This window comes from Myripristis murdjan, chromosome 6, assembly GCF_902150065.1.
Source record: "Myripristis murdjan chromosome 6, fMyrMur1.1, whole genome shotgun sequence".
NCBI lineage: Eukaryota > Metazoa > Chordata > Actinopteri > Holocentriformes > Holocentridae > Myripristis > Myripristis murdjan.
The window spans coordinates 34,858,671-34,873,053 of NC_043985.1; the positions used below are offsets into that span (position 1 = coordinate 34,858,671).

General features: G+C 46.4%; 2 protein-coding genes across 3 annotated transcripts in view; both read left to right on the plus strand.

Annotated features, from left to right (window-relative positions):
- Positions 1-7,761, plus strand: part of LOC115360281 (plasma membrane calcium-transporting ATPase 1-like) — a 30,806-nt gene extending 23,045 nt beyond the window's left edge. Inside the window, exons 12-21 of one of the 2 annotated variants that reach the window (XM_030053087.1) lie at positions 634-871; positions 3,535-3,714; positions 3,802-3,889; positions 3,969-4,075; positions 4,152-4,343; positions 4,605-4,818; positions 5,646-5,857; positions 6,251-6,358; positions 6,447-6,635; positions 6,765-7,761. In XM_030053087.1, the coding sequence (XP_029908947.1) occupies positions 634-871; positions 3,535-3,714; positions 3,802-3,889; positions 3,969-4,075; positions 4,152-4,343; positions 4,605-4,818; positions 5,646-5,857; positions 6,251-6,358; positions 6,447-6,635; positions 6,765-7,121 (1,885 nt within the window). In that variant the 3' untranslated portion in view covers positions 7,122-7,761. Of the gene's footprint in view, positions 1-633; positions 872-3,534; positions 3,715-3,801; positions 3,890-3,968; positions 4,076-4,151; positions 4,344-4,604; positions 4,819-5,645; positions 5,858-6,250; positions 6,359-6,446 lie in introns of both variants that reach the window. The other variant, XM_030053086.1, reaches the window with a different exon arrangement.
- Positions 7,762-10,442: 2,681 nt separating this feature from the next.
- Positions 10,443-14,348, plus strand: bet1l (Bet1 golgi vesicular membrane trafficking protein-like). Its single transcript, XM_030053099.1, has 4 exons — positions 10,443-10,596; positions 12,014-12,099; positions 12,710-12,766; positions 13,160-14,348. The coding sequence occupies exons 1-4, from the start codon at positions 10,578-10,580 to the stop codon at positions 13,325-13,327; spliced, it is 330 nt and encodes a 109-aa protein (XP_029908959.1). The 5' UTR covers positions 10,443-10,577; the 3' UTR covers positions 13,328-14,348.
- Positions 14,349-14,383: the final 35 nt, after the last annotated feature.

The window sequence follows — 14,383 nt, forward strand, 5'->3', positions numbered from 1 at the left end:
CGCTGCAGGGTGCGCTCGCTTGTTATTTAGGCAGCTTAATGAAGCCCTAACCATGCGTTCGCCCCCTGGTGGTTGGCTGACTACTGGCTGAGAAATGTGCTTGATTAGATATGCAGCAGAACCCACATTTTAAATGCCAAAATCGTGATCACAATTAAAATTCGATTAATTGTGCAGCCTTATGTGGCATGTCAAGTATCAATATTATTGGTCAATATATATTGTCCTAACACAGATATATTAGTATCAGTGATTGATAAGCGCTGATATAAAATCATTGGTAACAGACTCAAGACCCCAACACAACAAAACTCCAAACACAACAAGATCCCAAACACAACAAGACCCCAACTCAACTAAACCCCAAATACAATAAGACCCCTGCACATAACCTCTCAGCTGGTTCATGACCTTTTGCCCTGTTTGCTTTGCTGTTTAGCTGAGATGTGATGCAGAGCTTTTCTTCAAAAACATTATTGCAAAACAGTGTTGCAGCTTTGTTCCTTCACACCACCGTGCTCAGTGCCTGGCTCAACGGCACTGCTGCATCTGATGAGGGAGGGAAACGGTCAGACCCGGTGTGTGTGCCTTCCTGTTTGGACTGTTGTGTGACTGTGTGTGTCTGCTGTCCAGGTGCTGTAGTACCCTGGCGGCCAGCGGCGAGGTCAAGATGTTCAAGCCGCGGGACCGGGACGACCTGGTGAAGAAGGTGATTGAGCCCATGGCCTCAGAGGGCCTGAGGACCATCTGCCTGGCCTACAGGGACTTCCCTATCTCTGAAGGAGAGCCCGACTGGGACGATGAGGCCAGCATCCTGACCGGCCTCACCTGCATCTGCGTGGTGGGCATCGAGGACCCCGTTAGGCCTGAGGTACCTAATGTTACCTCCAGGTGTGCTTAAGTTGCAGCATCACACCTGGACCAATAAGAGAGCAGCAAAAATGAAAAAAATATCCTGATGGAAATATTTATGTGTTTCAGTGTTTCCCCTTCATCCTGAATATAGAATGTGGTAATATATATACACGCACACACACACACACACACACACACACTACTCACAAAAAGTTAGGGATATTCGGCTTTCGGGTGAAATTTCAGGATGAACCTAAAATGCATTCTAACCTTTACAGGTGAACTTAATGTGACCTTCTGTAAACTTTTGAATGCACATGTCCAACTGTTCAATGTTTCAGTACTTTTTGCACAAGTTGCTGTTCTCTAACAAGGAGCTTAACGGCAAAATTCACATCAGGTGTTTGATGCTCCAGCTCATCGAGGTCGTATCATTAGGGAACGGCTGCTGGAGACTGGGGTACCTCAGATGGAGTGGCCTGCACTTTCTCCAGACCTGAATCCCATAGAAAACCTATGGGATCAGCTGAGTCGCCGTGTAGAGGCTCGGAGCTCTGTACCCCAGAACCTCAATGTCCTGAGGGCCGCCCTTCAAGAAGAGTGGGATGCCATGCCTCAGCAGACAATAAGTCGACTTGTGAACAGCATGAGACGTCGTTGTCAAGCTGTAATTGATGCTCAAGGGCACATGACAAGTTATTGACACTGACATTTTTTGTTGTGGTATACCCACCACTGTTGTTGGCTTTTGTTTCAAGAAATTGTTTGAGATGAGGAAATCACCAGTGTATTCTTCTACTTAAATGCCCTACTTTCATCATATAATATCACTGTAGCGTGAACTTTTTACATTTTCCATAAATTTCACCCAAAAGCCAAATATCCCTAACTTTTTGTGAGTAGTGTATATGTGTGTGTGTGTGTGTGTGTGTGTGTGTGTGTGTGTGTGTGTGTGTGTGTGTGTGTGTGTGTGTGTGTGCGCGTGTGTGTGTCTGTGTGTGTCTGTGTGTGTGTGTGTGTGTCTATGTGTGTCTGTGTGTGTCTGTGTGTGTGTGTGTGTGTGTGTGTGTGTGTGTGTGTGTGTGTGGTGGCCGCCACTGCCTCCAGTTCAAAGTATAATAATTCTGATGGGTGTTTTTATGACACACACTAACAAGCTTTCCAGGATTTCTGCCATTTCTGTCATTTGTAACTGCAAGTGCGGCACGCAATCACCAGTATAGCACATGGCGGTAGCGCTGTATCGTAACCAGCACAGGAACCGGAGCTGCCAAACAGCCAAAGAAGAGTCTTCCACTTAGGTGGTAGCAAGGGTGGCAACTTAATTCTTCGCGGCTAAAATAGATGAATATTGGTTCTTTTGTATCCAAGCATGTCCAGGTCCTTTTTAAATTTAACTAAAGTTTAAAGTTTACTAAGTTAATGTTACCCCATCAGTAAAAAGTTAAATTTGAAAGAGATTTGAAAGAGGAGAATCAAGACAGGTGAAACAGTGAAGACCATCTAGTTATTATAGGAAGGACAGGCGAAGGACAAGGAGTCAAGTCGAGGGCATTCAGACAGTCGCCAACACCAATTAATGTTAGGAGTGTCAAAATAAGAAATAAATAAATAATATAATATATTCCAAAATAAGAGCTGAACAACTTGTCTGTCAGCTGGTCAGTTAAACAAGTGGGCTGTCTTTCTTCTCAGGTCAGGTTTATGCTGCAGCCTCAGCAGATTCTTTGGAACAGCTCAGTTGGCTACCAGCTAGGACTACCAGCCCAGCGCGACTTTAGTATGATCTGAGAGCACGGCCTGTGGTTGTCAACATGGGGTCCGGGTACCCTCTTAGGGTCCTTGGGGGTTTTCCAGGGGGTGCCCAGAAAAATGTGAAGTCTAATTGTACTAAAATGGGAACATTTTTTGAAAAATGGACATGCTTTAAAATTATGCTTGTCATTTTTTAAATCATATGATTGTAAGTCCAAAAATACATTCGGTGTAAAACATGCTTGAGCCAGTTGAAGGTACGTTACATGTGCACGTGTGAGCCCATCAGGTACCACCACCATCTCATTTTGAGTCAGGAAAAACCCTGAATTCTGTGTTTGGCATTGGGCTCGCCATTAGTGGTGCCGTTATACTGGACTGCATTTTATTGAGAGCTGTTTCCAATAATCTGTCCACCCTCGTGTATAAATAAGGAGGACAAAAAATTAGAAACACCTAATATACACCAATATAACGTAGTCCAATACAAGACCTCTGCAAACTACAACTTCAGTAATAAACAGAATTAAATTTACAAATCCTCCACAATGTCAACACAAACTGAACATTAAACTTTGTTAAAAGGTAGAATTTATGGCAGAGCTGTTGCACTGAACTGCATTAGATTGTACAGGTGTACCTGATAAAGTTGCCTCTAATTGTACATACACACACGCACACACGCACACACAGGAAACGTGTCTACTGCATTTTGCTCTCAGTTATAGTCACACTAGTTTCTCTACTGTCTTCTGTTCTGTGTTTCACTGTGGACAGGGCTTCGCCACTCGGCAGCCCACCCACTATCCCAAAGCAAGCAACCTAGGGGAAGCACTGTAAATACATAAATAAATCACAATCTGTTGTTCCTTGTTACCACTTATGAGGAAGGACTTAGTGAAACCCACTGTGATTTGAAATTAGGTGCCAGATGCAATCAGGAAATGCCAGCGTGCGGGCATCACTGTGCGCATGGTCACCGGGGACAACATCAACACCGCCCGTGCCATCGCCACCAAATGTGGCATCCTGCATCCTGGAGACGACTTCCTGTGTCTAGAGGGGAAGGAGTTCAACCGAAGAATCCGCAATGAGCTCGGCGAGGTGAGGCTTCATGGCTGTGCCGCGCTCTGTGTTGTGAGTCTGCATTTAGGAAATAAAATGTCTTCTCTTTCCTTCATCTATTTCCAGATCGAACAAGAGCGCATCGATAAGATTTGGCCGAAGTTGCGTGTGCTGGCCAGATCCTCTCCGACCGACAAGCATACTCTAGTGAAAGGTTTGTTACTGTGACCTTTCCAGTTGCTGTCACATTACATGTGAAACTGCTCTGAGCCTGTCCTCTGTTCTCCTGACAGGCATCATCGACAGCACCGTGCTGGAGCAGAGGCAAGTGGTGGCGGTCACCGGGGACGGAACTAATGACGGCCCCGCCCTGAAGAAAGCTGACGTCGGCTTTGCCATGGTACCAACTGTCGCTTATCTCTCATTCATGAGTCTTGACAGGCTCTGTCTAACCTGACCTGATGGTATCTCCACAGGGAATCGCCGGCACAGACGTGGCCAAGGAGGCGTCTGACATCATCCTGACCGACGACAACTTCAGCAGCATTGTCAAGGCCGTCATGTGGGGCCGCAACGTTTACGACAGCATCTCCAAGTTTCTGCAGTTCCAGCTCACTGTCAATGTGGTGGCCGTCATCGTAGCCTTCACCGGAGCCTGCATCACCCAGGTGAGCAGCAGGTGGACAGGTGATGTACAGGTGGTCTATAGCACCACCAGCAGGACCAACGGGGCAGAAATATGAGGCTTGTTATCACAGTGAAGGCAAGACCAAGAAGCGATCACCAAAACATTCAGTTCCTGACCTGTGTATGATGCCAGCCACATGATGAATACTTAAATAATATTAATCACATTCCCCCGAGGAGGGTTTGTTTGTTTTAGAGGTAGATGATGGTGCTCCTGGTCTGATGAGGCTTTGGCTCTGCAGGACTCCCCTCTGAAGGCCGTGCAGATGTTGTGGGTCAACCTCATTATGGACACCTTTGCGTCGTTGGCTCTGGCCACCGAGCCGCCGACTGAGTCTCTGCTGCTCAGGAAACCGTACGGCCGCAAGAAGCCGCTGATCTCCCGCACGATGATGAAGAACATCCTGGGCCACAGCATCTACCAGCTGACCATCATCTTCACCTTGCTGTTTGCTGGTGAGTCACATTGCCATGTTGTTTCCTGTAGATCCTCAACACTGACTACAGCTTCAGCGTGGCAGTACGTATAATTTATTTATTCTTTGTAAAGGTCAGTGATGCTAAGTGAGAGAGGAGAAATACTTTCAGTGTCTTGAAAGCAGAGTTCTTCAGGGGTGGTTATCAATCAATACTATTGTAATGACGATAACGATATTATCACAAAACATACTTCGGAATATATTGCCTGTTTCATTTGGAAATTATGTCCCCAAAGGAAAACCTTTCTGTTTTATTTAATAAGATGGAGTTTGCAGTCTGTTCATCTCACTTCAATTTTTTTTTTATTTCCGCAAAATGGGACATACTGTCCAGCTCTGTCATAAAAACCTGTCAAAAATGTTTATATTTGATATTTGATATGATATTTAGCATTATATCACATTTGGCAATACAATATTGATACTTGGTATCTGTATTGTATTGATACCATATGCCCATGAAAGATATCACGATATTATGCTTTCTGTTAATTACAGATTTTTCTCAGGTCCTGTTGGGTTTGGGCTCTTTGTGAACTCTGCTCAGGACATGGTTGGGTAATCGGATTATAATCCATCCTCAATGTGTCTTGGGTGCTTTTCCATCTGTGTTTTTTTGTGGTCAGGCTGCTGTTTGATTGATTCCTGATCACATGATGCAGGTTAATCCCAGGCGCACAGGGGATCAATGAGTTGGGAAACCATCATGGTGCCGTGTGTTTGTCTCTCCATGTGTTTGTTTCATCAGCTGACAGGATGTCAGTATCGATCCTTAACCTGTTGATCGGTTACTTCCGTTCATAGGTGAGAAACTATTTGATATTGACAGTGGTAGGAACGCCCCTCTCCACGCCCCGCCCTCAGAGCACTACACCATCGTCTTCAACACCTTCGTACTGATGCAGATTTTTAACGAGATCAATGCTCGCAAGATCCATGGTGAGAGGAACGTGTTCGACGGAATGTTTAACAACCCCATCTTCTGCTCCATCGTGTTTGGAACGTTTCTGATCCAGGTAGTGATGACAACATGCCACCGATGCTTCATTTCAAACAGTTTGAATGGTCCCAGTCCTCTACGAGACAGATTATGATATTACTTGTGATTTTGACCCCAGAATTGTAAGAAAAACATTTTTTAAAAAAAGGGCCAATTACAATAATGTGTGCATATCCTATATTTTTAACTCTCCTAACCCTCCCCATCCCTAAAAACCACTAAATATCTGACAACCAAATCATGCTAGCAACCACAAACAAAAAAACTTTTCATCTAGATTGTAAGACACACTCAGTGTTGTTCCTGTCTTTATGGTAACAGCACTCTGATTGATAGCACTTGTTTAAAGAATTGTGGGTGTTGTAGTTCCTCTGCCAGTTTGAACATAAGCTCCTCCCTTGTCGTGCAGATCGTCATCGTGCAGTTTGGCGGGAAGCCGTTCAGCTGCGTGAGTCTCACCATAGACCAGTGGATGTGGTGCGCCTTCCTGGGCATGGGCTCCCTGCTGTGGGGACAGGTGAGACCGCTAACAGAATACCGTGAAAATAACAGACCCGCCTGTCCTGTAAAGGTGTGTCAGCGTGTGTTTGTGTGTGTGTCGTCAGCTGGTGTCCACCATCCCCACCAGCCGGCTGAAGTTCCTGAAGACGGCGGGCCATGGCCGGCAGCAGGACGAGATCCCCGAGGACGAGCTGGAGGAGATGAAGGACAAGGATGAGATTGACCACGCCGAGATGGAGCTGAAGAGGGGCCAGGTGCTGTGGTGTCGAGGCCTCAACCGCATCCAGACACAGGTACCTGCGCTAAGCTCCGCCCCCTGGGCCTGCCCTGCCCCTCTCTGCTTCCCTCTGGACTGTTTGTGTGTTTTCCTCTGTCATGTTTGTGTTGTGGCGCTCTCTAACCGCCTGCTCCTCGGTCCTCAGATCCGTGTGGTCAACGCCTTCCGAGAGTCCATGTCACCGTACGAGGGCCTGGAGACGCCCGAGTCTCGCAGCTCCATCCACAACTTCATGAGCCACCCCGAGTTCCGCATCGACGACTCGGAGCCGCAGATCCCTCTGATCGATGAGGCTGACGGCGAAAACGAGGACGACGCCCCCACCAAACGCAACTCGGTGACCGTGCCCGTGCTGGCGGCCCTGCAGCCACTGCCGTCCTCGCCCAACCAGAACAACAACGCCTTGGACCGGATCGTCCCCCTGCACAAGGACACCGCCAAGGCTGGTCTGATCCCACCGTGTCCAGGAAGTCCCCTGCACAGCCTGGAGACCTCCCTCTGAACCCCCCTCCCCTCAGAGTTCACCACATCAGTTCAGACTGTTCACACCCCCCGCCCCCCCCACACCCAGAGGACTCAAAGACGTTTCTTGACAGCGGTGCTGTCGCTGCCGCCGCCGCCGCACATGAAGACTTTTAATCAAACACGGCGGCCGTGTTTTTTGTTTCTATGCGATACAGAAGCAGACTTGTTTACAAGTTGGGAATGTTTTTGATTTGGAAGAGAAAAGCTGCAGACGGACAGTGTGAAGGTGGGCGTGGCCTGTTGTGCGGTTTCAGGTTCTTGTTGTGTAGACGTAGGAAGGTGTCGTAGCGCGGCCGGACGGATCTGAAACACAAACGACTCAGTTTGATCTTCACTGGTTTGTCACGAGCCCTGAACTCCAGGACGGGCGCTAATGTTCGATTTTAGTTTTGCAGTAAATTTTCAGGTATGAAGATGGAGATGTGTAGTAAATCAACTTTAAGGAGGGAAGGACGTTGTTTTTATCTTACAGAGTTTGTGTTTGTAGAGAAAATGGTCTCAATTAAAAAGTGGAATGTTGGAATTTATTTTAGCATTTTTGTAAAAAAAAAAGTTCTAGGTTGTTGGTTCAAAGATGTAAAACAAAAATGTATTAAAACTGTTGAAGGATTTCCAGAGCAGGATGTTGTTTTGTTTGGCAGCTCCAGCAGCAGCAACATGTCGCTCAGCTCAACGCACGCTGCTGTCATCAGCCTGACACACACACACTTATTATTGACAGGTCAGTGAGGGTTAGGGACGTCCCGCTGTGGAACCGGCGAGTGGCAAGACTGACGAGTTTCTGAGCCTTTATGCACATTTTTCCCACAATCCATTGCTGTGACATTGACCTGGGACAGGCGGGGCGGGAGCACAGGCCTGACAGGGTTAAAGGGATTTCAGTCCCAAATCATTTTTGAGAAAATAGTTGGTATAGAATTCATTTTTCAGTCATTTTGATGCCGTAAAATGTCTAATTTCTTCAAACAAATCTTATAAACATGACTTTGAAACACTTTGAAATTTGAAACAATCCTGATATAAAATAGAAAAACACTCTACTGGATAAATTATTGAGACATAATCGAGTAGCAACAGCTGATAACCTCTGATCGCAATGTGATGTCTCAGGGATTACGATTATATTAGCAAGCTGAAGAGACGCTGATGTGAAAATATATCTTGCTCATGGTGATAAATTGTTAAAGCAAAAGGTACAGCAACACCACCTGTCCTGTTTCCCGCTGAGCTGTGTGTGTGTGTGTGTGTGTGTGTGTGTGTGTGTGTGTGTGTGTGTGTGTGTCTTGGATAAAGGTTCACAGGTCTGTTTGCTGTTCTTTGTTCTTTCAGATTTTTATAGCGGCTACCGGACCAGCAAATCAACTTTAAAACTTTATCTGGCCACTTGTGACAGGCTTTTTATTCTTGACATAAACACAATAAATAATTGACTAATAAAATAATCAATAGGTTAATGGACAGTGAAAATAATCGCCAGCAGCAGCCTTGGCAACAAGTCAGGGAGTTAAACTGCTGGTTTGTGTTTGCCTGGGCTGGAGCTGGACTCTGTCCACAGGAACTGATGTTCTCACGGTGAGGGGGGAAGCTAATGAGTGACGCACACTCAGCAGGACCAGGAGACGATGAGAGGCAAGACCACAAGTGTTTTCCCAAAAATGCAAAAAGGTTTTTATAAAATGGAAGTCCAAATGACAGAAAAGTCCAAATGAGCGTGATGATGTCTCTTCTCTCCGTCTGTCCTCGTGCTCAGAGCGTCAGCATGTTCCTGCTGAAGGTCTGCAGGAACAGAGTCACACTAAACACAACACACACACACACACACACACACACACACACACACACACACACGAATCTTTACTGTCCTTTTAGCTTCACAAAGAGAGGAGCATCAAGCTGTCACACAGCAGAGAGCCCACAGCGCCCCCTGCTGACAGAAAATCTCCTATAAAGGACCAGAATCTACAGCCGGGCTTTCCAAGGGAGGGTCCATCGATGTCATTTTAATATTTATAAATATGTCTGTTTGTTTGTTTGTTTGTTTGTTTTTAATTTCCAGGTAATTATTTTTGCTAATTTATGTAATTTCTTCTTATTAATTCTCTGGTAATTTTTTTGCAGTTTTTTCCCCTAATGTTCTGGTCATTTCTTTCTAATCCCTGCATGTTTCTGGGAGAACTCCAGTGAGCTGTCACAGGCGTCAAAGGGTTAAAATCTGCAGCAGTGATTATTGATTATCTGAACATGATGATTTTATCTCGGCACTTTGAACTGATTTGACAAGTTATGACACCTGGACAATTCTATCATAAACACAAACCTCAAAAACTTTCTTTTCATATCTGAGTCACTCAGACCCTCAGCTGTGTGTGTGTGTGTGTGTGTGAGAGTGTGAGACCCTGTGACCTGGTCCTGGTCCTGGTCCTGGTCCTGGACAGGGTCCTGGATCCCCCCTGCTTTCTCACCTTCACAGTTCAATATTTAAGTTTATAATCCTGAAAACAGTTTAATATAAAGTTTTTAATCCCACATATGAAGTCAGCCAGGTGAGTAAGACTTGAACCAGACCAGAGGACTGAAGTCTGAATAAAAGTTCTGGGGCAGAACTGACAACAACAACAACAATAATAAGAATAATATTAATAAACATACACTATATGGACAAACATAATGGGCCACAGCTCAGTGAGTTCAGGTGTTTCCTTCAGCCCCGCCCCCACAGGTGTGTAACCTCCAGCAGCAGCCATGCAGTCTGCCTTCACCAACATCAGGGGGTCCTCCCCCCGGAAATTCTGAGCATCTTAATTTCCTGCATTCTGGTGGATTTTCATGCACCCATTTACCATTTTTATGCATCAGTTTACTAGGAAAATCTTACTTTTATAAATATCTATTATTCATTCATTCATTCATTTTCCAAACCGCTTATCCTCACAAGGGTCACGGGGGGTTGCTGGAGCCAATCCCAGCGCTCATTGGGCGGATAAATATCTGTTATAAATTTTATAAATATCTATCTTTTATAAATATTGGGGGGGACTTGTCCCCCCCTGACCCCCCATGGATGAACTCTGTTTCGTCTCTGATGTGTCTGGGTGTTGCGGCTGCGTCACTGACAGGCTGCACACCAACTCCATCGCACCTCCGCGCCACACCTGAGCAGCCACAGGTGAAGCCCTCAGGAACTCACCTCCGTCCTCACCTGTGATCACGTGACTCGCGGGTCTGGCTGCGTGTTTTTTCATCACGTGTTTATTGTTCTTATTATTTTGCCCTCATGTGAGGCTTCGTGCTTCCCTTCGTCGTGTTTCAGGATCGCCACATTAATAAAATCAGTTTTGTAACGCTGTGCTGTTTAAATAAAGTTTACTGCGGGTGTGTGCGGCGTTGGCCTGCAGGGGGCGGTAGCGGCGGGTCTGTGACGTCACTCTTCATCATGGCGGACTGGAACAGAGGTAATGTTGACACGTCTTCACTTTAATCAGCAGAACCGGGACAGAACCGGTCCCGATCAGATCCCAGACCGGCTCCGACCAGCCAGACCGAGCCGGACCGAGCCGGGCCGAGCCGGTCTGTGTCGGTCTGTGCCGGCGGAACGGCTGCTAGCTGCTGGGAGCTAACAGAGCCAACTGCTAACTGCTAACTGCTAACAGCCTCAGTTTTTATAGTAAAGTTTATTTGACTGCAGTGACTGTGTGTGTGTGTGTGTGTGTGTGTGTGTGTGTGTGTGTGTGTGTGTGTGTGTGTGTGTGTGTGTGTGTGTGTGTGTGTGTGTCAGAATGCAGCTGTCAGGTTTACTGACTGAACACATTTAACTATACCAACACACACACACACACACACACACACACACACACACACACACACACACACACACTCAGCTCCAGTCTGACCAGTTCAGCTCAGCTGCTCTGCCATAAACTCTCTGCCTTTTATCAAAGTTTATAATGTTCAGTTTGTGCTGACATTGTGCAGAATGTGTCTCTTTAATTCTGTGTTTATTACTGAGGTTGTAGTTTGCAGGTCTGCTACTGGACTGCATTATACTGAGAGGGGTTTCTAGTTTTTTGTCCTCCCTATTGATATACAGTGATGTGGGACAGAATAGTGGAAACAGCTGTCAGTAAAGTGCAGCACTAACTATGAGCTCAATGCCAAACACAGAAGTGAATGAACAAATACAAAAAGAAGAAATGGGAGTGAGACAAAGAAAAAAATTGAGTAAGCAATTTATGATCTTATGCAGCTCAACACTCCGACCGCGTTCAGAGACAGAAAGCTTTTTTGCCTTTGCCATCAGGAGGTCATGACAGTGTGGATACCTGACAGGAAATCACACTGAATCCACATTTTTGCCAAGATTTGGGCTTTTGAAGGCTGTGGTCTTAAACTTTTGATCAGCTGATGAACAGCCTGTTTCAGTTTAATGGTTGTTTGCAATAAATTGCTTACTCAATTTGAGTAAGCTGTAAGGAGTAAGGAGTGTATATGAAATCAATTCAATCATCATGTTCAAATAATCAATAATTACTGCTACAGATTTTTGTCTGTTGAATTGACCTTTTGACACGTGAGAGAGTTCACTACTACTAATTACTACTAACCACTACTAATTATTACTAACCATTACTACCACGACTACATAAAATAAAAAGTCAGAAAATTAAAATGACGTTTAAAGGTCTGATCACTGAGGCTGGATCAGCTTTCTCTGTGTTCCTGCTTTTTTGTCTTTTGCCAATCACTTACCTGATGTGTGTGTGTGTGTGTGTGTGTGTGTGTGTGTGTCTGTGTGTGTGTGTGTGTGTGTGTGTGTGTGTGTGTGTGTGTGTGCGTGTGCGTGTCTGTGTGTGTGTGTGTGTGTGTGTGCAGGACATGGGGCAGTGGATGACCTCCTGGATGCTGAAAACAAGCTGCTGGCTGACAACCTGGCAACCAAAGTGTCCAGACTGAAGTCGGTACGTCACACTGATGACATCACGTGACATCACAGGCTGTCCAGAGTGTGTGTGTGTGTGTGTGTGTGTGTGTGTGTGTGTGTGAAAATAAAGTAACAAGCAGCCAGACTCGCCCGTGGCTGTTTGTGCTGAGCAGAACCTGCAGGAACAGGAGCCGTCCTGTTCCTCTGCGTCCAATCAGCACTCAGCACAGCGTGAGGTCACATCCAGTGACCTCATGGTGGCGGCGGCGGCGGCAGACGCTGGTCCTGGATCAGCTGCTCGGCGTCCAGCGTTCCACTGGCGTCTGTGCAGAAGGCGACGGCGTTGATCCCCAGACGTTGAGGCGATGCTGGGAGCGGCGGCGTGGAACCTGAGCCGCTGCAGCTGCAGGTTCTGCTCAGCACACACACACAGACACACAGACAGGTAACAGCTGGGACAGGTGAGCTCACCTGCTGCCACCTCACTGTCCCCTGCAGCTGAGCCGTGTGTGTGTGTGTGTGTGTGTGTGTATGTGTGTGTACGTAACATGATGTCATATCTGTCAGCATGGCACAGTCCCTGTTGCCATGGCAACTGTAAACAGCCAGTGTTGAACTGAGCGCGCTCTGTTGTGTCTCTCTCCCAGCTGGCATACGACATCGACAAGGAGGCCGAGGACCAGAACCTGTACCTGGACAGCATGGTGAGTCTGAACTGGCCTGAACTGGCCTGAACTGGTCTGAGCTGGTCAGATCTGTTCATTTGCTCTGTGAAGATTCATGTTCATGCAGGGCAGCTAAATCCTTCCATCCACATCACACCAACGTTCTCACAGTGTTCTCTCAGTGTTCTCACAGCGTTCTCAGAGCGTTCTCACAGCGGTGTGTTGGGGTTAGGTGTGTATGTGACAGAATGTTCTAGCTCACAGGACAGTGATGCTCTGGTTCCAGAAGGTTCAGGTTCCACACGTGTTCTTGTTTGTGAAACGTGTCGTGTCGGTGTGGATGGAAAACGGTTAAAAAAATGTATTTTTAAATTTCCTGGCTCAGTGTGGACTCGTCGTTCATTTCCCATCATGCCCCTTGTCTCCTGTCAGGACTCTGACTTCCTGAGTGCGACAGGGCTGCTGAGCGGCAGCGTCAAGCGGTTCTCCTCCATGGTGCGTTCCAGCCGGGACAACCGCCGCATCCTCTGCTACATGTCTGTGGGCCTGGTGCTGCTCTTCTTCCTGCTCTACTACCTGGTGTCCCGGATCCAGGCCTGAGGCCACGCCCCCCGCGGTCAGTGTCCCGGATCCAGGCCTGAGGCCACGCCCCCTGTCACCATGGAAACATCCAGAACACCAGAGACCCCAGTGGTGCTGGTGATGTGGATCGGGGTCTGGAGTCGGGACGCCCCGGGGGGGCAGGGGGACATGATGGGACGTCAGAATCTGACAGGAAACTTCCTGCTTCACCTCCAAAGTGAAAAAAACACAAATTAGAGAAACAAACCAATCAAAAGCCTCACTTGAGTTTGGCTGCAGTTTGGCTGGCAGCCAGCAGGGGGCGCCACAGACTGGCACAGGAAGATCTGATCAGGTCTTCCACTCCGCCACAAACAGGTTACTGATATTACCAGTGTCATTGATTATTATTGATTATTATTGATATCAGGGTTAGGCTGCTGTCTTTGCTCATATGACATGAAACTGGTACTGCTGATGACATCATGATGACATCATCAGCTGTCAGATTCCTGTGTTGGAGTCGCTTTGTGCAGCTGCCATCTCAGTTTTATGAGAGTTTATATGTTATGATATATATTTATACCAGAGATCAGATGGGAGCTAATGTGCTTATTTTATTTAATTTTATTTGTAGAATGCAGGCAGGCAGACAGGCAGACAGACAGACAGACAGACAGACAGACAGACACACAGGCAGGCAGGCAGACAGACAGGCAGGCAGACAGACAGGACGCTGAACAGGTTATCTGATGTGGTTTGGGTTTTTGGGGTTTGGTTTGGTGTCCCTGATCTGCTTTTCTGAATATAATTTATAATAAACTTTAGGACGACACCTAGTTATGGTTTACAGGGAAGTACAGTTGATTTATTAATATGTCTGTATATATACATGTTTTGTTTTGTTTTGTTTTTTTTAACATGAATATAGAGGAGCGGTGAGTATTATGATTTCATGCTTTCTAACATTCCTGTTGTGTCTCATATCAGAGGGAGAATATGGAGACGTGACATGTAATCTTGTTAATACAGGAGATGAATAAAGGATTTTATTTCTGCATCTTGTGCTCTCTTTATACATACATACATACATAC